At 39.7% G+C, this 22,485-nt stretch overlaps 1 protein-coding gene across 3 annotated transcripts in view; it reads right to left on the bottom strand.

Annotated features, from left to right (window-relative positions):
• The window catches only part of CUBN (cubilin), a 398,149-nt gene that overhangs the window by 316,238 nt on the left and 59,426 nt on the right, over positions 1-22,485 (bottom strand). For all 3 annotated transcript variants that reach the window (XM_061468346.1, XM_061468343.1, XM_061468344.1), the window contains exons 29-32: positions 16,134-16,315; positions 9,453-9,627; positions 7,641-7,822; positions 1,526-1,682 (exon numbers count right to left, since the gene is read on the bottom strand). In XM_061468346.1, coding sequence (XP_061324330.1) covers positions 1,526-1,682; positions 7,641-7,822; positions 9,453-9,627; positions 16,134-16,315 — 696 coding nt within the window. The remainder of the gene's footprint in view (positions 1-1,525; positions 1,683-7,640; positions 7,823-9,452; positions 9,628-16,133; positions 16,316-22,485) is intronic.

The following is a 22,485-nucleotide window of genomic DNA, read 5'->3' as shown; positions in this document are numbered from 1 at the left end:
GTTCTTGACCTGGATCCACAGGCCATGCTACACCTGGCTGACCATGTGAGAGAAGCCAGAGTGACCTGGGAACAGATCTCATCTTTATCAGCTCCTTATAGCCCAGAAGAGCAATCTTGGGACCATAATAACTTGGCTGAAATAAATACACTCATACACCCATTTCTCTGATAATTTGCCTATGTTGGCAACTAAAAAGAAAAAAAAATCATAAGAAACTCTTCAGAACTTTCCAAACTGCAGAACATTTCAGTGCCCAAGGATGGCATCACATTGCATTGGCATGATCCTCTTGCGAGCTGCTTCAACAAAACTGCAATTGTGTGAAATGTTACACACGTGCAAGAGCTTGGCTGACTGCATAACTTTTGCTAGCAGTGCTGAGTGCTGCCATGCCTCATTTCTTACCATACTGACTCATCATAACCCCCCCATATCTGAGTTTAACACACAGCTGCTTTAAACAGTAAGGAGGGGAGTTAGGTACCAAAGACTGAGATTCATTTATCCTGCTGTGTTGCCTAAAACATCCAGCAGGAGATAGGACTTGCAGGGTTTTCTCAGGAAGAGGAAAGCTGGGTTGCTTACATCCTAGCCAGGAAGAGCCTGCTCACCAGGCATGTTTTGTGCAGGGCCTAATCCAGTAAATGTGCTCTGAGAACGTTTAAAAAATTAAGCATTCATAGTTGTTAGTCAGAAATTCCCAGTTAAAAACCTTAACTAATACTTCAATAACTGTGGTTCCTGAGGTTTTCGCTGATGCAAATTTCTGATTTCTTTATTCTAATTTTTGCACAATATTTTCAGAGAAAAAAGCATTTCTGGGCAAAGTACTAATTTATAGTGAAAAGAATCCTAAGAAAATGAGAGAAAGAGATTGTCTCTGCAAAATCTAAGTGGCTGTATCGTAGGGGAAAAGTGCTTCCAAAGTTACTGTGGAAAAAAAAAAGGAAAATCTCCAATCATAAAATCATATGTAATTTCATGGGAAGTTTTGCCCAGTTGGTGCAATTCTTCATTAAAAACAAAACCATGTAAAATACCAATTAGTCCTTCACAAATTGAATAGTTGATACTTGGCACAGCTTGCAGGTTGGAATTCATGGACTTCATCAACAGCACCACACAGAATTCTTTTATAGCTCTTCAGATTCATGTGCATGGATGGACATATAAAATGTTATTTTGTCACTAGGTCCATAGAAACTGCCAGTTGCACATTTGTCTCAGGACAGTTATGGATAGCTTACCCTCTAGAGAGTATTAAAAAGAGGCAGCTGACCTGTGCTAGATGCCTCGCTATAAGAAGTACATTTTTTCCTCAGTCAAAGAATCTAAGATGATCCTTATATTTTAAATTCCTTAATCTGCTATTTGGAAAATTTCAGTCCTGTTTAAGATACACACTGGTAGGCAGTACGCACAGAAACAACACCTCACGTTATCAGCTGTGTTAAAAGATTGTGACTAACACAAACAAACTGGTGAGTAGACAAATATCTGTTAATGTAAATGACAAAATTACCTTCAGTGAAGCGGGCACTGAAGCCCCTGTGCTGGATGGTTGCATCAGAATGCATTCGGATGTACATCAGGTTCTTGGAGGATGTGATAGGAGGAGGAAGCTGAGTTCCACAGAGTTTTCTAAGAAGTGGTGCTTCACTGCTGGGACCATCAAATACCTGTCATGAAAAGAACAAATGAAGTATTTCATTTCAACAGGAATATTGAGAAGACTTTTATTTCTTTCCCTCCCTTTTGGTTTTACATTTTGATCCTGATACAGCTCTGGCATGGGCAGTGCAAACAGACTGTACACTGCCTATCTGAAGTCTGTGGCCATTTCAAAAAAACACGTGTATTACAGGCTGAAGCTACTGTAGCCTTTGTAACAAAAATGCACCAGGTAACCATCTTCCTGTGTGTATCTGATACGAAAGCAACTCTCCTTTAACAATCCAGATATCCGCATATGTTTATAGTTTTCTGTTAATGGCTAACATGAGTTTACATGTAGCTTTTATTCAGTTAAACCCTACACCTTGCCTCAATAAAGACCACTTTATGCTGCTAACATGAAACTAGTGCACCAGTGAAAACCATGAAAAGAAGACACTAGGACTACGGTTTAAAGATACACGCACCCAGCATCCAGGATCAGAGCCCATGCATCTATGCTTTACAATATCTTTAGGGTGCTGAATTACACACATAAACATGAGGTGTTATTTAAGCAGAGGGTAAAGTTTAAAAAAAAAAGTGAGAAAGGAAGTAGAGGTGTTTGCAAAACTTCACTTTTAATTTTACCACAAATGCCTTCCTTCTCTTTCCCCCCACCCCCTACAGCTGATAATTTTGTTTCCTTCCTCCCCGTTTCACAATCAAGAAAAGAAGGAAAGTGAAGTTAAAACCAGTGAGTTTCTAGCTTAAGCAACATCGAAATTATAATAACAGAAACCACAGAGAGGGAAAACCAGCACGTCTCAGAGTCTCCCACCAATCTTCCCTAGCACTCCAGCAGACATGATTTGTTGCTCCTGTGTTTGAAGGCATTGGTCAGTCTCAGAGCCCTTGTGCCTGGTTGCAGAAGTGATGAGCACTGGAGCCATCAGCACGGCTGCATGAGCCACAGAGGAAGAACCTCTGGGCTACTGGGCAGCAACAACAGTTGAATTAAGTTCCTGTTGCAGTATTAACGCCCTACATTACAGCAGGCATGCAATTTACTATAATCTGTGACTCAGGTACCTATAACAAATTAGAGGAGAATATGGATAAAAACATGGGTGGAGGACTGGAAGATATTCAGGTGCTAGGATGTTAAAAGCTATCTAAAAGCCTGCTTTGAGCAAAATAATGTCACTGATTCAGAAGAAATGTACTTCTTATTGAGATTGTCTTCTTTTACTTCAAAATGCCTCAAATTCCAGCAGTGCAGTATCAATGAATTAAAGATTTCTAATTAAAACTGTATAATGCAGTGCAGTGTTGCTATATATATATTATATATAAATATATAAAAAACAGTAGCTGAGATAAAGGTGACCAGCCTCAAATAAACCTCAAAGCTGAGAAACAAAGGACAAAACCCCTGCTTAATCTGCTGACATACTCTACATGGCCAATGGTGTATTCATAAATTAAACATTTGCCCTTGGGCCTATAACACTAGCTACCTGTGTGGGACCTTGTAATGGAGTATTAAGTGTACTGCAATGTCTGCAAAAATGAGTACCTGGTAAAGAGACCCAAAATATCCATCCATTCAACCTTCTTCTCTTGGCATCCTGCCACTATCAGCCCTGTAATACATAGTGTGCAGTGTTTATTCTTTCTCTGCACATATATTCTGTATATACAACAGACTGGAGTTAAAAACCACAAACCATGGAATGTGGAAAGAAATAATGACTAGCAAAATAACCCTTAGGATTTTAGGTACTATCTTTCCCTAGACAGTGGTGAGAGGATTTTACCTGAATGCTCGAACTAAGTGTTGCATTGACAGATTGCAGAGAGAGTGCCTGGCTACACATAAACTCCTTGTTTATGTTTTGCTGGATCTGCGCCACCCTGCACAGCTGAGGATATGACCATTGACACATGGACTGTGGTGAGACTCTAGTAGTTGAGCTTTCTCAGTCAGCTGGGATGAGTAACACAGGAGACTAAGAAGATGTTTTATTCCAAGAGCTTTTTGGAATAATGAAGTCTTTCTGTGGTAATACTGGGAGATGAGCATGAAGTCAGAGAAACATTTTCTAAATCAGAGGTATTTGCTGTTTCTGCACAGTTTGCCTGAAGATAGTACTGTCTCCTCTTTCAGAAACCTGGAAACGATTCCACTTGGTAAAAATCGGATTCCAGAAACAGTTCAGCATAAGCATTAGTGAGATACAACAGCAACTCTTAGAAGCTATGTCAACTACAAAGTTAAGCAGGAACAGTAACACATGGATATTTTATGGCTTCATCATTTTTGCTCACCTGCTATTTATTAGCTTAAACTATTTCATAGGGAGGATTTCAGTCTTGAATCTAGATCAGAAACCACAATATTCACACACTAGCTCAGGAAAGAGTTGTGTCTCTCTCCTCAGTTTCTTAAAGTGATTTTGGAAACATCTGAGAACTGCGTTTCTGTGGCTGAATGAGTAAAGGAAAACGATGCATTTGCTTACTTAAAAGACAAGTTTTCATTTGCGCTTTGCAGAGAAGCAGTTTGCCCTTCCTTTTCCGCAACAAGCATAACTGAGTGACTCATTGCCTTCTTGTTCAAATGTGTCCTCCATTTGGCAAAAGCACATGACAAAAAGAAGATAGTTTTTGTCTTCTGAGCTATAAAAACTCCCCATTTTTCTAGCTGTCCTCTCTTGGAAGATCCTCTCTGCCAGCACCTGGAATAAATGAAGTCATACCTTCTCTCTAGCTCCCAGAGGCTTACATTTCTATATTCCTGCACACTACTTGTTACACTGCAACAGGAAAGAAAAATAACATTTACTTAATGAAAGCCACTGAAAAGAACAAACTATTTCTCCCTTGCTACAAGCACTGCCTTCTGAGCCACATGCTCAAATCTTGAGTCCTTAAATATGTCAAACTCTTGCTGACCAGTACTCCTGGTGTTGCGTCTGATACTATACTGGTTAAACACATGGGGGAAAAAAATGCAGGAATTAGCTCATTCACTAGTTCTTTCCCTCTATTTTCCTTCAAAGAAACAGATTTGTTTGTTGTAAGACACACTCTCCAGGTAGAAATGGGCTGGTACAGAAGGAGAGATTAAAACTTTATTCCTTATGTATGGTGACAGTGACAACAAAATTCTTCTTGAAGACCTTATGCTTTCTACAGAATAACTGAGTTGTATTTGAGATCAGAAAAAGCAAAGGCTATGTATCCTCATTTAGTAATGAAGACATGTTCATCTCTTACAAGAATAGATAAGGTACAGAACTGAGGCACAGAAACTGAAGAATCAACTAAATTTATGCAGCTAGGTGAATGAAGAAAGTGCTTTTTGGTGGCCTTGACCCTTCTCTGTGCACTCCACCCATTTACTCTAGAGGGAGCTCGGAGCAGTTACACCGTGGTTTACCGTTACAGGCTTCGAATTCACTTGGCTGAACCTGCATCTGTGCTCAAATTCACTTACGATCATGAGCTGAGCTGAAAAATGCACTAGGCTTTTTGGAGTTGCAGCATAGCCAAGAAGCAGCAGACATGACTATTTTCCCTCCTTCCATTTTACTCACATAACAAATGCACAATAGAAAATGTTACAGGAAAAAACCCAACCCAACCAAACACACATTTTCATGTGTTCCCCATAGACAGTAATTCACGGTAGAAATATATATTAAAAAAAATAAATAGTCTAGGTCATAAAACAGGGAAGAATGAGTGGATCCCAAAAGGGAAGAATGAAGGAAAAAGCCACTGGTACGCTCAAGGGTGGAGGGAAGCCTCAAGAGAACTCACAGAGCAAATAAACTCCATAAAAATTTGAGTAAAAATTTGAGAAACAGAAAAGGATGGAACCACTGTGTTACTCCCAGCTGCTTCCTTAGCCCATTTTTTCCATTTACACATCTTTTGGAATGCAATTCCCAGACCATTCACCAAACAGGCTTCTACTTACATATTTCCAGGCACTCTGTGCCACTCACTCTGTTCTCCTGGGAGTGAGGCATATAGGAAGCCTTGGAATAAGATGAACACAAATCACTTCCAGGTGTTGGTAACAAGTGGTTTTGTGCTTACTGGCATACCAGGTAGAGAAAGAAACCCCATCCACTCCTTTCTTGCCCTCCTGATTCCTCTATATTAGCACTGAAAAGCTCTTCTTTATCTCAAACACAGAGTCTCAGAGCCCTTTGCTATCTCTTGGCTTCAAATCAGCATTCTCTGTCACCAGTTTTCAAACCACCTTCCACTCGAGGGGCAGTGATTGATGCCTGCATTAAATTTAAATCTCTCTCCCTGCACACATTGTTCTTCAGTTGTATTTGCACATCTGGAGTTGATGGGCAACTTCTTCCTGTACCACCCCCAAGAAATCGAAAAGCAAACAACAGATACTCATATGGCAATAGAGGACAAGGGGTGTCACTGCACTGCAATGGTCTGTAAACTCCACTCAGGCAAAGAGCTCCACAACAGCCATCTCCTCTGACAGCTGAGGACTGATGCCTTTCAAGGCTTAAAAACTCAGCACCTGTATCTGGTGCATAAAGGTAATGGGAGTTACGCCTGTAACTGCATGTAGCTTATGGAGTTGAATGGTCTGCAAAGTTTTTAGATAGATGTATACATCCATTGGCATCAAGTTTAAAAGAGAACCTTGTTTATTAAGTCTTATCAGAATTTAGCCCTTAATTTCTGAATTCTTTTTGGCATTTATACCAGTGCTGGTATTTCAGATGGCCTGTGTTTCTGTCAGGCAATGTGATTTCCTACTCCTGTGTTCTATCATAGAAGCCTTGGAAGCTTTTCCAATAGATTTGCACTTGCAACGACCCTCCCTGCTGTAGTTAAACAATTTAAAAAAAAAGACAGACCCATATTTGCCTATGCTTCAGAATCAGAAAAATAATGAACAGTCATTGTACAAGGATGCTTTGTGGCCAAATGAAATCTTCAGTTCTGCTCAGCAAAACAGGGACACGTTTCCTTTTTTCTGGTTCAGTACATAAAAGCTTTAGGGGGCAATGCTGTTAAAACTGATGTTCTTTTCAAAAGAGTTTCAGTTCCTGCCAAATTGAGTTCTCTGTGAATGACAGTTTACCAAGGAGAGGGAAGCTGGATCTGGGGCTACAGCCACTGTGCTTTATCTGACTGGTACTGATCACACATGCCTTTGTCCTGAGTGAAGTGCAATCTGACATCAAAGGTCAGGATTTCATGTCTCTGTTCCCAAAAAGGCCAAGTGGAGATGTGGGGAGTTCTTCATTGTTGTGCACTGATTGAGCAGCAAGTTGAATTTCTGTGACATCAACAAAAGCTCACAAAACAACAGCAATGTGAAGCTTTTAACAGAGCAGTGGCTCTAATGAAGCAATTAAACAGACAGTTGAGGAGCACCTGAGTACACAGTACATATACATAAAGAGATAGTACAATACATAAAGAAAACCAGCCAGCCACAATTCCCTCTGGATGCAGATCTCCCTCTGTCCTGAGTTTGTAAGACTGTGCAATCTATCATATATGTGGCAGTCCAGGCTATGGCTTGGAGCAAGCAGTCATAAACTGAACTAAAATGAGAAAGAAGGTCATAAACCCAGCCATCTATGTATGAGGTTATTCCTGCAGTACTAAATACAACTCATACCACCAAAAGGAAAAATGTGCCAGGGTGCAATATGCACTGCTTTCAAGATCCTTCCACATATAAGTGGGAACTTGAAAGAACACAGAAATACATTTGTGAAGCCTGTTTCAATGGCGAAGCAAAGGGAGCTAGATAATAACTATTTAGCTGTAAATTTAAGCCTTAGATCATCAGTGAATAAATACGACCATGCAACTAGCAGTCTGAAACTATCTGCAGCCTAGGTTGCATAGTAAGCTTCCTCTTTTGCAAGCATTTCACCAGACTCATTAAGGAAGCTTTTGAAATATCTATTGTTACTTACTGCAACATTGTCATAGTAACAGGAATGGCGATCTTCAATGTCAAAATCCGTGAAATTCAGTAGGACTCGGTGGCTGGAGTCAACTTGGATAAGCCAAGAACAGTCTGCGTTGTTACCATAATGTTGAGGATAGTTTGGAGAATGGATTTCCCCACTCGTAGCTTGGAAAATACCACCACAGCCTGAAAAAAACATAATCAATTTTAATCACAAACACTTCTGCTCTCAGTGAGATTCCACATCTATTTTTAAGCTACAAACACTTTTATCTTTATATTTTTTTACATTAAACTTTTGCAAGATGAGTGATCCAACTGTTCAAGTGTCCTGTCCACAAAATTCAATGGAAATGACTATCAGAAAAGTATAACTTTATCATTATTTGTGAATATACAATAACAATGCTTGTGAATAACATTTCTTTCTAGTCCCAGTCCAGTAGTAGATGTCGTAAAGGCTGAAGCATTTGTGCTGGTATTCCTCTATCCTAGATATTGTAAAAGTAATCAAAAATACCATCCATATGAATGTGACAGACCTAGCATACTGAGAAAGCGATGACTATGCCTAGCTGAGCATAGGGCTGAAAAAAACATTTCTGAAAATACCAAGGCAGCCAGGAGTTCCATTTTCTGCGTGAGCAGAAAATAATGGCAAGCCTCGAGTTTCCACTTCTCTATCCACACAGCTGAGGGCTTCCCAAGGACTCCACCCTCAGGTATTTCTGACCAGAATCGCTCCAGTGCTCATGAATATCTAAATAGCCTGGAAGGATAGATACTGTGTGGGAAGTGCCAGGGCTTTCAATAGGACTAAACCAAACAAATGGAATTTTGTATGTTGGAAGGGGATGGAGGAGGGTGAGGGAAGGATATTGGGACTGCTGTAGATGGAAGCAGTCTGCTGGAAGGATAAATCCTATACTGTTATTTCATTCTGGTCAGTGAGTATTTTAGAGGCTAGAGAGGGGTTGGAGTACAACAGGCAAGGTGCCATGAAGGGATGAGAAAGCTTCAGGGGGCCTAAGTAGAAAACATAAGCCAGAAGGGGATTAATTCAAAAGACCATTGTAGAACTCTTTTATTCAAAACAAAATCTTGTGCCTTTCTCATAAAACTTGTGAGAAAGGAGATGTATAAACCTTGACAAACTGATGAATCAGTGTGCTTAATCAAGCAAAACTGCAAGAATTAAAATCTGCCTCTACTTACTTTTAATTGCAATTATTTTCTGATAATTGGCCTTCTCGTAAGAACTCCCATGTAGAGAGATATGTGGTCAGGCCTTTTAATCCTGTCTCCTCTTTTACTGATTACCAGTACAGCTTTGAACAAATAATCACATGTGGGATGGACCTTATAGAGGTCAGGTATTTACTAATCACTCCAAATATTTTTGGAGTCTGCCGAGTTCTCCCAGTTAAGCCACGCTCCCAGATATTTTTCACTTCACAGTTTAAAACCAAGAGCATTCAGCTAATAAAGGAATCTGTGTGGGTGAGTGGGTGGGAAGAACTGCTGGCATGCAGAAGTTCTTTTCTGATTACAGGAATGTCTTGATTAATTATGTAAAGAAGAAACAACACCAAGGTAGACTGTTACAAAATACATAAACAGGCCTAGATCTGAGCTAGTCAGACAATTTTCTCCTCTGTGTGTTTGTCAGCATCTCTTAGTGTTACCAAATCCAGTAAAACCCAAACTCTCCTTCAGCTTTCAGCCCTATGCTGTTTGCCTACTTTAAACGCCAGCATGGCTGATCCTTGATTATCAGACTTCTTGAATTTCTCATTGTATTAATCAGCATACTCACCACCGGGATTTTCTTGCCAGGAGGCATTAAAGCCTTTCTCTGTCACTGATAGATCTGTCTTGAAATGGACAGTGGCTGAATTGCCAGTAGTAGAGACCCGCAATGGGTTCTGTGCTGATCGCGGAACACACAGCTGGGCCAGTCTAGGCGAGAGAAAATCAGAGCCACCATAAACCTATAAATGAATGGAAGAAACACAGTCAAAGTTTGTCAGACACCACCTGCCATGCAGGATACATGAGAACAGTTTAGATAGGAGAAAAAAATAATCTAAATACTGAAAGTGATTCCACATTTTGAAATGTAAAGTAGCTAGTAATTTTCTCTGTGGGTTTACTTGGTACCTGAACTACCTGGCACAAGTATGAAATTCTAGATGATTTCAAAACAACCATGCATTAAATAAGAATTTTCTGCTATGGGGACTTTGTCACATTCTTTTTGCTCCATTCTTGCAGGGTTGGCACCTTGTTTCTGTGGCGGTATAAAGCAAGACTTTTTGTGTGCTTCTGCAAACAAACTGTATCAGCATGTGCTGATATTTTGCACCCTTTACGTTTAAAGGCACAGCTAAGACTGATTTTTAAATTGAGGCTAGATTTTATAACTTTTTCAGATGAAACAAAAAACATTGCAATTTTATTGACTTCAATGGCAGAATCAACATCTGAACTATGGGATTTTGGTGAAGTAAATAATACATGTGTATTATAAATACATATAATTAAATATTTTGATAATACTCTTGGGAAACAAGGATGTATATCATACATATTTGCCAGAGAAGACTTTTAAGAGTAATTATTTCCTACTCAGAAGACTGTGCCTCAGGCAGTTATAAACCAGAAAACCACCGCTCTCTCAAACATCACCAGCAATATCGTGTAGTTTATAATGCATTTTAAAACCAGTTGAAGTGAATTAGGTGGCAGTGCTAAAGCCTAGTTCATCCTGTTTCTTGTTTTCCAGACGGGGTGTGGGATTCTAGTTTAAGCCCATTTATAACTGGTGGAACTGCCTCATCTTCCTTAATCTTCCTCCTCAAAGCTGAAGAAAACACACCTGCTCAGTGCAATTTTCAAATCCAGTGATTTTGGTGCCTATTGCCTTCAGTGGATGAATTTTTTGGCTTCTTGCATGCTAATGAAAGGCAACCCGATATTAAGAGTCTCCCGCCTTCCATTGGTGTGTTCCCGGTAGGACAGCAGCTGCAAAAGTCAGCTTCACAGTAAGCTCATATGAGAAAACTATGAAAGAGATGCCCTGAATAAAGAGTGTGCTATTGTCTTTCAGCAACTTAACTAGTGATAGATTCTCATTTTATCAGCATATGTTATGTATAAATCCTAAAGCTAAACTAGAGAGTGGAAAGTTCTAACAACAAAAGCAGGGAATAGGAAGATAAGGCAAGAAATCCCATCAGGGTTTTCCCACCAGTGGCATCTCGAGCCTTCTCCAGTATTTTATTAGTCTGTTAAACATCAAAAAGGTCAAAACCAGCAATCTCCCTCAGAAATGATAGTACTGTAAGAACCAGCCTCCTATATGGCCCTTTTGCCTCTGATCACTTCTAGATGAGGGGAAACTCAATATTTTAATAAGCTCTGCCGTATACTTTTTAACCGCAGAAGAAGTTTGTGTTCTGTCCAAGCTAAATATCTGTGCAAGTCCTACAAATAGCTGAGCTAGTCCCACCACCTCCAGGGCTACGTGTACTGCATTGCTACGCAACTTGATTGTGTGCTCACTTAACTGCTCATGGTGCCTGACACTGCTCTGCCGTTACAGATATAATGGAAAGAATTTTTCTTTAACTAGGAAAACTACTCAATGACTCCAGAGTAATGTGAGACCTCAGAAGCTGAAGCTTGCATCCCCAGAAGAAAGAAGGAGGAATTAAACTTTTATGAATGTCACAGTGTGTTAGATGCTCAGAAGACTGTGTTCTGCTTTAGTGGCTGATTACACAGGCTTAATAGCTTAAAGATTTTTGTTTTGACTGAGACAGCACTTTTTTTGCATTCTGTAGGGAGACTGCATGACTTGAATGGATAATGGTTCATATGTCTAATGGATCATCTCGAGGCATTCAAGAGAAGTCAGTATGGAAGAAATCACAGCTCAGACTAAGAATCTGTAATGAAGCAGTCACAGTCTGAGGAAGAAGCATGTTTGCCTGCTGCAAGCTCAGTGCCTTCAGAAAAATCTTACTGCTTGACTGCTTGTGGGGCTCAGTGACAGCTGCATTTGTCAGAAGTCTGTTCAAAATGCGAATTTTAAAATGTGTTTGTGGTATAGTCCCTGAGTCAGAGCCACAGCATGAGATCTAGCAGGAACACATGCTCTTAATCACCTAAACCAGCCCAGAGAAGCAATGTGGTAGAGGAAACAGCAGGAATTCCTAATATGCATCTAATAAGCACCATGGACCAGCCTCTCATATCATCCCTGGTGCCTCCCTGGGGACATCTGCGCACCATGGGCAAGGAGACCAAACCCAGCCCTGACATAAACACTTCTGACTTCTAGTATTACCTCAGAAATGAACACTTATAGTTGACCTATTGGAAGACAATTAGAGATGGGAAAGAAATACTGATAGAAATCTGAGGTTTGTGGGTCTCTTTTGCATTGTTAACTGTGCAGCAATGGCCTTCTGCACAGTTTCAAAATAAAAAGCTCAGTCAAAGGCATGATCTCTACAGTTAAGAGTGTATTTTCCTTTTTTTCCCTTATGCCAGTTCAATTAATCAGATGCTTTCACAAGGGCTGGAACAAAAACAAGTTAGAGTGTTTCCATGACAAAAACCAATAAAATGTTACTTTTGGCTACAAAGAGGAAAACCAATAGTTACCACATGAAAAAAAGCAGAGGGAAAGAGAATGGATGGAAAGAATGAATTCCAGGGTGTGGTTCACAGAGAATCACAGGATGTCTGAGCTGCAAACAGATAAAAATAAGAATAAAAACATTTACTCTGACCAGAGTACCTGATCCAGAGATAAAATTTAGTTGGATGGCATAGCAGAGATGCACGACACTGCCATAAAGCCCCGGGTTTTAATCTGTTCTTATCATTTGCTTCTGCCCCGTTAGCTCCATTTATTGTTAACAGTCAGCATTCCAGAGTTATGAGCAACAGAAAGCTGTTTTTATGCGGTTGGTCACCCTCATGACACAGATTTTCTGGGAATAAAACTGATCCCCACTCAGATATAACTACCAGCAAAGAGAGAGACTGGCTTTGACAGAGACTTAAGAATTATGGTAATACTTGATGTTTCTTCATATTTAAATGAGAAACCCAAAGCATCTAATAAAGACTTGGAAGTGAAATAGATTGTCAGGGTACCCTCCTTTTCAGCTCAGAGCTACATCTTGCTGTGGCAGAATATAATCATAGATCACAAAAATCTGGTCCACGTTAAAGAAAGATGTCATAATTCAAGAAAGCAGACATGCTCATTTTTCTCTACGTACGTATTTTCAATAGAAGCCATTTAAATGTAAAGATTTTCCTTGTGTCCAAACTGATGACTTCTATTTCCATTAAACATTTCTAGAAAATATCTTTAAGAACAATTTAAATTTTGATTCTGGATGTTTGCAAATGGAATAGAACCTGATAGGGAAGAGAGAATGAGTGTAAGTGTCATAAAGAAACAAGGAGAAGGATAAAAGAAGAATATGCCAAACACTTGAGCACGCAGAAGGCACATGGAGAACTTGAGGATTTCACACACAAAAGTTTTATTTAACTATTGTTGCACAGTCTTGTTGAAACATATGGCAGTTCTGGGATACTGACATGGAAGGGACAGCTTGTTTAGGAGGCATTGGCAAAGGGAAGGGAAGGAAGAGAGCTGCTGTGATTTACAAGAACAAATATGCTTCAGAAAAAATGCGCAAGAGAAATAGTCAAGAAGTGATGGTACAAATATAAAGTTAGTGGCAAACGTGCTGTAATGGGAAAGATCTCTTAGAATGTTCCTACAATTCTCTGCCCTCAAAAAGGGATGAGTGTGTTTCTAAGCAAAAGCTAAATGCATCCAGGTGAGCAGGTTTTATGATTACTGGGGAACTTTTATTACAAGACAGCTTCTTATTTCAGAGAGTAGAGAGTGTTAATGGGACAGGGAGGAATAGCAGGGTGCAAAGCTACTTTAGTACTGATTTTGACTTCCTATTAAAACTGGAAAGTTATTTGGCTTGGAAGAAAACAGGAAGTGGTAGAACTATTCAGAGATGAGGAAAAAGTGAAATCAGGAGAATAATTTTGAGAAAAAGCAGATTTTAAAACCTGAAGAACTGATAGACAGGATATTCTTGGGAAAACAATGTGAGAGTGAAAGAAGTTTGGAAATCTTATTGATCACTGAAACACACTGTGGCAAAGGCACACCAGGAATCTCTTTTTTCTAGCACTTTTCAAACATTTGTGTGTGTGGTTGTTAGCCCAGACCTATGTAGACAGCTACAGGAAAGGAGATGACAATGTAGAGCAGCTCCTGAAAATGGTTAACCACATTTGAGGTTTTTTCCCCCACTAAATCTGAGTTATCATCTGTTTTGGGCAGACTTTATCAATCATGCTGTGAATGTGTAATTTTATAACAAAAGAAAGAAAGTATGTATGTGGTAAGGTGCATAGAACTCCACCAAACAGCTGCAGTTTGGCAGGGGAAGCTGTTTGCTGCCAGGCAGAAGCTTTGATCTTGCACTATGACATGAACCAATTTTCCCCAGTAAGTTGATTTATGTTAGATTCTCTATCAGCAGATCAGAGACAGGTGTTGGGAACTGGATGAGTCAAGGTTAGGAGGTAAGCAACTTAGAGGCATGCCAATTCTGAAGGCAGGGAAGTTCAAACAAACAAGGTGGGCATTTGTGCTGATGAATAAGTAAGGTTGCAAAGAACTAAAAGCATAGCAAATAAATTTGAAATGGTAAAGAAAGAAAACCCCAAACTTAAGGCGAATACCTTGGTCAGGGATACAGAGCAGCAAACAGCAGAATCCTCTTAAACAAATTCTTTAAGCAGTTCATGTCTGGCAACCCACTCACTGGTTTTAGGACAGCCCTCCCCACTAGTCAAAAGATTGTCAAGCAGATGGTTGCCAGCCATCTCTACGCTTACTGGATCACAGTAGCACCTGCGTGCCCACCTGCAGATGTAGGCATTGTCCTTGCACTAGTCAAGAAATGGTCAACTATAGCAGACTTATATTTGTAGCTGTTTAATGGATTCCTTTGGGCAACAGAGACAAAACTGAAGCTCACAGGCAGATTAGCTTCAATCTTGTCATTTTAGGCACAAAGAGCAATGAAGCTTCAATACAGCAGGCTTCATCAAAACCCAAACCAGCCAACACAGGCCACCTACCCACAGGCACTGGTGTCAGGAATGTGACATACAGTCATACTTGTCAGTGCTGCTGCTAGAGAATTCATGGAACAATTTCATTACTCCCAGATCCTACAAAAGTCCCAAAGCACAGTGTCCATCTGGTCGATTTCCATTTCTAGGGAAGCCTGCTTCAGACCGAAAAGCTGGAGTTTAGTTATACATCTCTTCTACTCATACAAATGCTTAGCAATCATCTATCAGCAGCTGTATATTTAGGATCTGAGTTAAGTCTTCCAGGAATAGTGCTGATGAGTGCACATTAAGGAGGAATCAAAGCTACAAAGGTCAGAATAGGCAGCAGTGAGTATGTGTAGGTGCTGGACAGAAAGCTGTCCAGCTGTATGCCAGTCACACATCACATCAGCCAGCAGAAGAGTAGAAAGGACCCAGTGAAGTGATATAAGATCTCTTAATAAATCTTTTGTGTTCATTACAAAAACATTTAAATGTCACCATTGTATTAACATTGAAAGACCCAACAACTGCCCCTCCATTAGTGACATCAAATGTCTCTAGTGAGCGTGATCTAGAAAATCAATACTTCTAAAGAATTTTCCATGAAATTATTTCCTAACCCTTCTTCCTGCAGTGGAAGTCTATTCAAATCGGTTAGCTGGGACTGGTCACCTGGAGGCTTCCCAGCATGAGCACAAAGATACTGTATATAACAAGACCATCTAGTTTCATGGGTCTCTGAAAGGTCAGTAAACCCTTAGAAAGGTCCTTTTTCTCCTTGTCCACCACCCTAAGCTGATTAGGACACTGCCTCTTCTTTACTCTTTTTAATGTGTAAAAGGAATCTTCATAGCTTTCGGTGCTCAGAGTTATAAACCTCCCTCTTTCCTTGAAAGGTCCTACACAAAGTCTCACCTTAGTTACCCCTCAGTGATCCATTATCTCCCTTTACATCAAAAAATTTAATCTCCATGGTACAGCACCCTATTACTTAGTTCTTTGTGAAAAGTGGACTTTACAAGACTGAGTTTTTCAAGGCAGTTTTGTCTCTTGTTAGGAAGTGTACAGTGCCTAGCATCATTATTCATTAAGGTATACAGACTCCAAAGGCATAAAAGCAAAATATACTGAGAACATTGTGGCTTCTGTGACAACACCTGTGGGATCTAACTGTAACCACAGCAGAAATGGGAAATTGCAGTAGAATTTTTTGTTCTGCTCCGGCAGTTCTTGGGGTTATCTTCTCCAGACAAAAAAGCGTGTAACTTCTTGAGGAGTAAAGCATGTATTTTTTGAGGAGTAAATCTAATTTTCTTACCTCCAAAACATCATAGTTGCAGTCTGGGTGATATTCAACCTTAAATTCGTGAATGGTCAATTGGATGCTGCTGCCAGGTGCTGTGTGAATGTACCAGATGCATTCCCTATTGTTTGGGTATCTGTTGGGGTAGCCAGGGCTGTGAAATGAACCAGAAGGGCCAGAGAGTTCTCCTCCACAACCTGACAAGACAACAAAGCAGCCCATCAGTGAGGCTCTGGAAAATCTCACCAACAGCTCTGCAATGAGGACAGGCATTATCATCCATTTCATGCACAAATGTGTATAATGGGTTTGAGGATCTGCTCTATCACAGGGAACTGAAGTCTAGCAAGGAACTCAGAAATGGCAGGGTGGACCTGCTGGCACTTCCCAAGCAGTGAGCACTTCGCCTCATGGTTTGGCATGTTTCTCACCATACCTCAGCATCTGATTTGAAAGCTGAAGAAACTGTGGCTCAGAGGAAAAAAAGAAAAAGAAAAAAAGACTTTTTTTTTTTTTTATTATTATTGGCCTCTAGCTTAGCTCAGCTCTAGAAAGCTGAACCAGATCCTTCCTTAACTGTTCTTGACCTCAACTAATACACAAACTAAGTTATCATGGGGAGGGCTTCCTATTGTTGTAAAAATGCCATTTCCCAGTGCTTTAGAAATCATAAAATGAAAGACAATGCAATTTCCCTCAACCCATGGAGTGTGATCATAAGCTGCCAAGTCACAATGGATAGACTGGCTTTCTGACATTTGGTAGATTTAATGTTCTTTTTGTTCAATTGTAACTGTGCAATTGTAAGACATGGCATGTTTGAAAAGTTAAGTATTTTCTTTTCAGGTAAGAAATTATTGTCCTAAACTCACTCCTCAGCCCCTTGGGTGATTAAGTCCTTGGATATTATGAGCTAGATTTAAACGATTAAAATATGCAAAACAATGGATTAAATGCAGGCCCTGATTTGACAGCACAAAGCAGCTGAACACCTGAGACTGCAGTTTTGGCACTGTTTTATGGAGATGTGGCACTGTTCTCCTTTCCTTGAATTTAAAGGAAGACACTTTCCCTGACCCCATCCCTGGGTGCAGGTGTTAACAGGGTGGGAAGGACAAAAGCCCTTCCCAGTGTTAGGGAAAACTTAGGTGCATTCATGGTGAAACCTCACCTTTACAGAAGCCAGGAGGGTGGATCTATATCTGTCACCTGCAGAAAACAAGGGAATTGTGGGTCTGATCTGCTTTTATGTGTGTGTGTCGCTCTTCCTTGCAGCAGCATTTTTTCCCCCTCTCTACATTACAAGCCCTCAAGTGCTTCATTTAGGGACTAGCTAATCTTTTGCTTACACAGCTTTTATGGGGTCACTCAAGCATTGTAAGTAAAGCCCACACTCCATCAATCTCTTTGGCTTCATCTCCAGAGGGAAGGTTCTGTCACATAGCAAAAAAGCCCCCAAATACTTAAAACCATCTAATAAACCATGAGCTCTGTATTCCCAGAAGCAAATACTGCCTCTGGGTATGTCAGAAGTGATAAATAGCATCCATATCAGAACTTTCAGTTACAGGAGATATTTTATAACATAAACCAAATGAACTACCCTTCTCACCTGCTCAACTAATCTACACAGATGTGTGAAACTCCCCTAAGCTCTATTTAGTCTATGCATAATTTCAACAAGATATCTTTGGCCACTGCTCTGTTTAACACTTTTTTTTTTTTTTCTTCAGGAAGCTATAAATCAAGATCTTAAATTAAATGCAGATATTTTCTTCAGCACCTTCTGTGACAAACTTGTGGTTATGGAAAAGTGACTGCTCATCCCCAGAAGCATTTGCCATCGTATCTACCATGGGGTCTTTCAACCCCTCACTGGAAACTTGAGTTTGGCTTTGCCTGGCTTTGCCTAGAACTTCTAGGACTATGAGAGGAAAGAGCAGCAGGCCTGCAAGGGAGCAAAGCAATAAGCTATTTTAAGCTAAATCAGTGTCATCTAAATAAAGTCCAGCCATGCCAGCAAGGTAACACATATCTCTGTCTATCACCCAGTACTCATGGAAAACCACCTTTTAAACACAGGAATTCCCACAGTTGAACACCGTTAGCTATAACCCAGGAAAACCTTTACATAACCAATGTTGACCTCACAGATGAATTGGTACAGGCTCAGGTCTTCTCCCTTTTTCCCCACCTTACTGCCCAAGATGCTCCATAACCCTGAGGAGGCCTCCATAACCCTCAATCAAGAAATAAAAGAAGCTTTTAAGTGTATTTGAAACCAATCCTGCCTTCAGTCCCTCTGGAGAGAGAAACAGAAAAAGGTAATACGCTTAACTCCCTTGAGGCCTGCCAGCACTGCTGGGTAAATGTTAAACTCCTAAAACTTTGATATCCATGAACATTTCAGCAAAGAGACAGAGAGGAAGAAAGCTTCAGTGTCACCCACCACCCCATTTTTTCCCCAGTGCCATCAGAAGATGGCCTGAGTTTCCTCAAAAAAAGCCAGGTCATTGGGGTTTTGTAACTGGAGAAAAAAAGAGGTGTCAGCAGGGGGAGAGCCTTAACAGCTGAATTTGCAGGGGGACTTAACTCCCTTTCTTTTCTCTCAGCAGCAGGAATGACACAGCTGCTGAGGACAGACCTCAGGAGGGGAAAGCAGCCTCTCCAGCTTGGGAAACAGAACAATTTCACAACCGACTTGATGGCTGGAGTCCTGAGGGGGTGGGAAGGGGAAGGCAGGGGAGTTTCATCAGGCAAGAGCAAAGCCAATTGCTATTTATCTCAGCCTGAAGAAAGCTGGGAACATTTTAAAACTAAACAGGCAGTTATGACTCAGCTTCTCCTACTAAGAATTTCCTGATAGCCACAAAGACATGGTTTTTATTTAAACCTAAAATGGCTCAGACAAGTGGAAAGTTTGTGTGCTGTGCTTTGAGGCACAGACCTTACTTTCTGTGCAACCCTTGCAGGTAGCATTCAGATCACTCATGCTCCCTCTCCAGAGTGGTTTATATTTTCTCTGAGCTCAGTCAATATTCTCTGGATGGGGTATGTGAAGCACATGAATAAGAATGTCAAGCTGTCTTTAATGTGCCATTCCTTTTCTTCCAACTCTAAATGTTCCCAGGAAAAGCTTTTTGTTACAAGAGAAGTGATTCTTAAGTGCTCCAGTAAATTGGAGGTAAAGCGTAGATCTCTGTGATTCAGTTCTTATAATGAATGTGCTGAACTCATGTTGCCAATCATTTTTCAATTGTTTGCAAACAAATCAAAATTCCTTGAGTTTGTGCCTAAGTATTCACTATTAACAGGTAAAAAAAGGACTCACTGATCTTTGCAAATATGTGAACTTCACACCTGAACTATATTGAGTGACCTGCATATGCAAGCAGAAACCTCCATATCAGAGCAGAAACATAATCTCTGAAGTCTCTGGCCAACTGGCAGAAAGTCTATACATCACGTTCCTGCTCTTACACAGATGAGGTAGGGATCAGTTCTGTTGTACATTTTTTAAAATAGAGATGCTAGATGATTTTAACAAAATATTTACAGAAATTTCAGAGATTAAAACAAATGTTCCTGCCTTTAAACTCAATTACAATAGAAAAACTTGTTGAAATGCTTACAAACATTGTATGCGAAAGATTTCCAGGCTTAGAATGGAAAATAAATAAATAAATGAAAGGAATTGCCCAGGAATGTCATTTCAAAATGAGAAACAAACGTCTATTAGCCAACATTGCACCTTGTATTTCAGTTCCTGGAACATTGCTATTCACAAACATTTTGCCTTGAATATTTTAAAAAGGAGAATTTAGAATTGATCCCTGATTTATCCAGTGTCTTCATTACCCACAAAATTCTTGTAGCATTATGCATTTCTGTGATTGGATCACAGATACAAGCCACGAAGGAAAACTAAAGTGCAGGTATTTTTCACACTGTTTGTGCATTACCTGTGAGACAGATTCCCTGCCTTAAGATGCTTATTTTAGGCTTTGAAATCTGCCTTGGTAGATAGTTAAAATAATTAGAAAATATAGCAAACAAATTACATTCATACGAATGGTGTTCAGGCTGAAGACACAGAAGTAGATGCAGATGTCTGTTCATTTGTATACATACATGAATATACATATGAATTTTGCATTTAAAGGGAAGACTTCAAGGAGAAATGCCAGTGCTGCTTTTTTGAAGCATGCATTAGCATGTACGATATCCTTTTCCTATTCTTTGAGCAAGTGAAGAAATACATTTTGATTTAACCTGGAATGTCATTTTCCTACAAAAGTAGCCTTCCTGCTTTATTAAGATTTTAAAATTGGACAAGTTTAAATGGAAATGTAAACTTCTCAGCTAATTAAACTTCTTCCATCTCTGACATCACCATTAAATGACTACAAGCCTTCTCCTAATGTTTACATTTGCCTGCAAACATCAGATTACAATTTGCTTCTACTCAAATAAATGGGATTTGTGCTGTTTATGACAACAAAGTAAAAACTATTTGGCCTTTAGGGGTAAATAAAAATGCGGAAGCAGAACCTATAAATTGCTGCACGACTTCAGCTCTCACTGAAATAATAGCAGATAACCTGAAACCATTATGTTCCTAGTGAAACATCTTTAAAAGTTTTTCTCAGCGCAGAAACACACCATCTTGCTTTATGTGGACAGACAGATCGACAGCTGCATTGCCAAAAAGTTTCTCGCAGCAGAGCTGCATGTGGCATATGCTCACTTTGTGCAGTCATTTTGGAAACTTCAGCCCAGCAGTTAAACTGAGGGGAAAAAAAGGAGGGGAAATACTCTTTTAGTAGTGCAAAGGTCCCAGAATTCCCTTGAAAAATGTTTAAAACAACTACCTGACATGGTGTTAGTTGCTAGGAAATCAGACAACAAACAGAAAGCTCAGGAAACATGTATTTGGTGACTTTGCTTTCCTCTGGATAAAACTCGAAGTAGTCATTGAAGATTGTGCAAGGGATGATTTATAGATCTTTCCATATTACTTATTGCCTGTCTGGTTAGCAGATGGTGTTCATTAACCAAAGAAGAATCCCTATTATCATAAATAATTATAGCTGAATAGAGAAGTAGTAATCTGTGGAAACCTCTATTATTTGAAAGGTTTTAAGATTTATTCAGGGGTATGTTTAAGCCACATGCTAGAAAAATCCCCTCCATAAAGTTTAAAGTGGCACTGCTTCTGTAAAATCAGAGTTAGGAAAATAAAAGGATTCAGAGTTCCATTTGTTGTGCTCATGGTAAAATATTTCAGTAAGTGTTAACTGACTCTGGCTGCAAAAAGCATGTAGAATGAATACTTGCCTGTACTACACTCATACTTGCATGAAGTATAACTTTGATTCAATTCTGAAGTTTTTTGTTCTCTTGAGTAAGTTGAGTTCATAAGTGGAGCAACTGGGATTATTTTTGTGGTGAGGGTTTATGCAAGAGAGTAAAAATTCAAGTGAGAATTTGTTTTGTTTGGTTTTTTCTTCCTTCTGATTTGTTAATCCCTTCTGTAGCTTTGGTTATTGTTTTAGCAGCTTCCTTCAACATATTTCAGTCTGAATGCAGTAGGATTTATTACAAGTAGATAGACTACTGGAGCCCAGAGACATAAAGGCAAATTTAGGCATTTAAACAGGAGCTGAATCCTCCAAGATAGATAGTAAATGACCATAGTTCCCATATCAGCTGCCAGTGTTCAGTGTTAAAAAAAAGCATAAACCCAAAACATTTTCTAACATTGATTGAACTGTTCAGCAACAAGCATTTTAAGAACATTTTGATTTCTATTCTTATATTTTATTTTGGAGGGGTGGGAGAAGTTCCAGCTTGTGGAAGAAACAGAAATGAATTAATTCTTATCTCTCACAGAGAACATGTCCATGATTTTAATAGCCAGACTGCAATACAAAAAGCTAGCTCTGAACAGGGTAGCATCCACAACTCAAAACAACTGCTCAGGACTTCAAAAGATCAGACCCTGTGCTTCCTTAGACTTAATGTGTCAGAAAGGCACTGAAAAGGAATAGTCACTTCAAAAACCGAACAAATGGCAATTTCTCAAAGGCTGAACAAAAAATCAACAACATAGCTATGATTCAGGATTAGAAAATCTGGGACTCAGCCCCTTCATTGCCCTGCAATGCAATATTCTCTCCAGCAATCCTAACCGATGCCTGGCAAATGTCTGCTGTGAATGACTTCTGCATCTTAATCTAATCTCTGTTTCTGTTGTGCTTCTCTGCAGAACTAAGAAACTATTTCACACTTCACCTGACAGACATACTGGAAACCCCAGTCTTTAGTTATTGTATGCCTTCTAACAATTTTCATCTTCTGAAAATAC

This window comes from Pezoporus flaviventris, unplaced genomic scaffold, assembly GCF_033815535.1.
Source record: "Pezoporus flaviventris isolate CSIRO_AGI_PZ_B2104156 unplaced genomic scaffold, CSIRO_AGI_Pfla_v1 ptg000047l, whole genome shotgun sequence".
In the NCBI taxonomy this organism is placed as follows: domain Eukaryota; kingdom Metazoa; phylum Chordata; class Aves; order Psittaciformes; family Psittacidae; genus Pezoporus; species Pezoporus flaviventris.
Note: the sequence above shows the minus strand (reverse complement) of the source record. Positions and strands in the feature narration are given on the sequence as shown.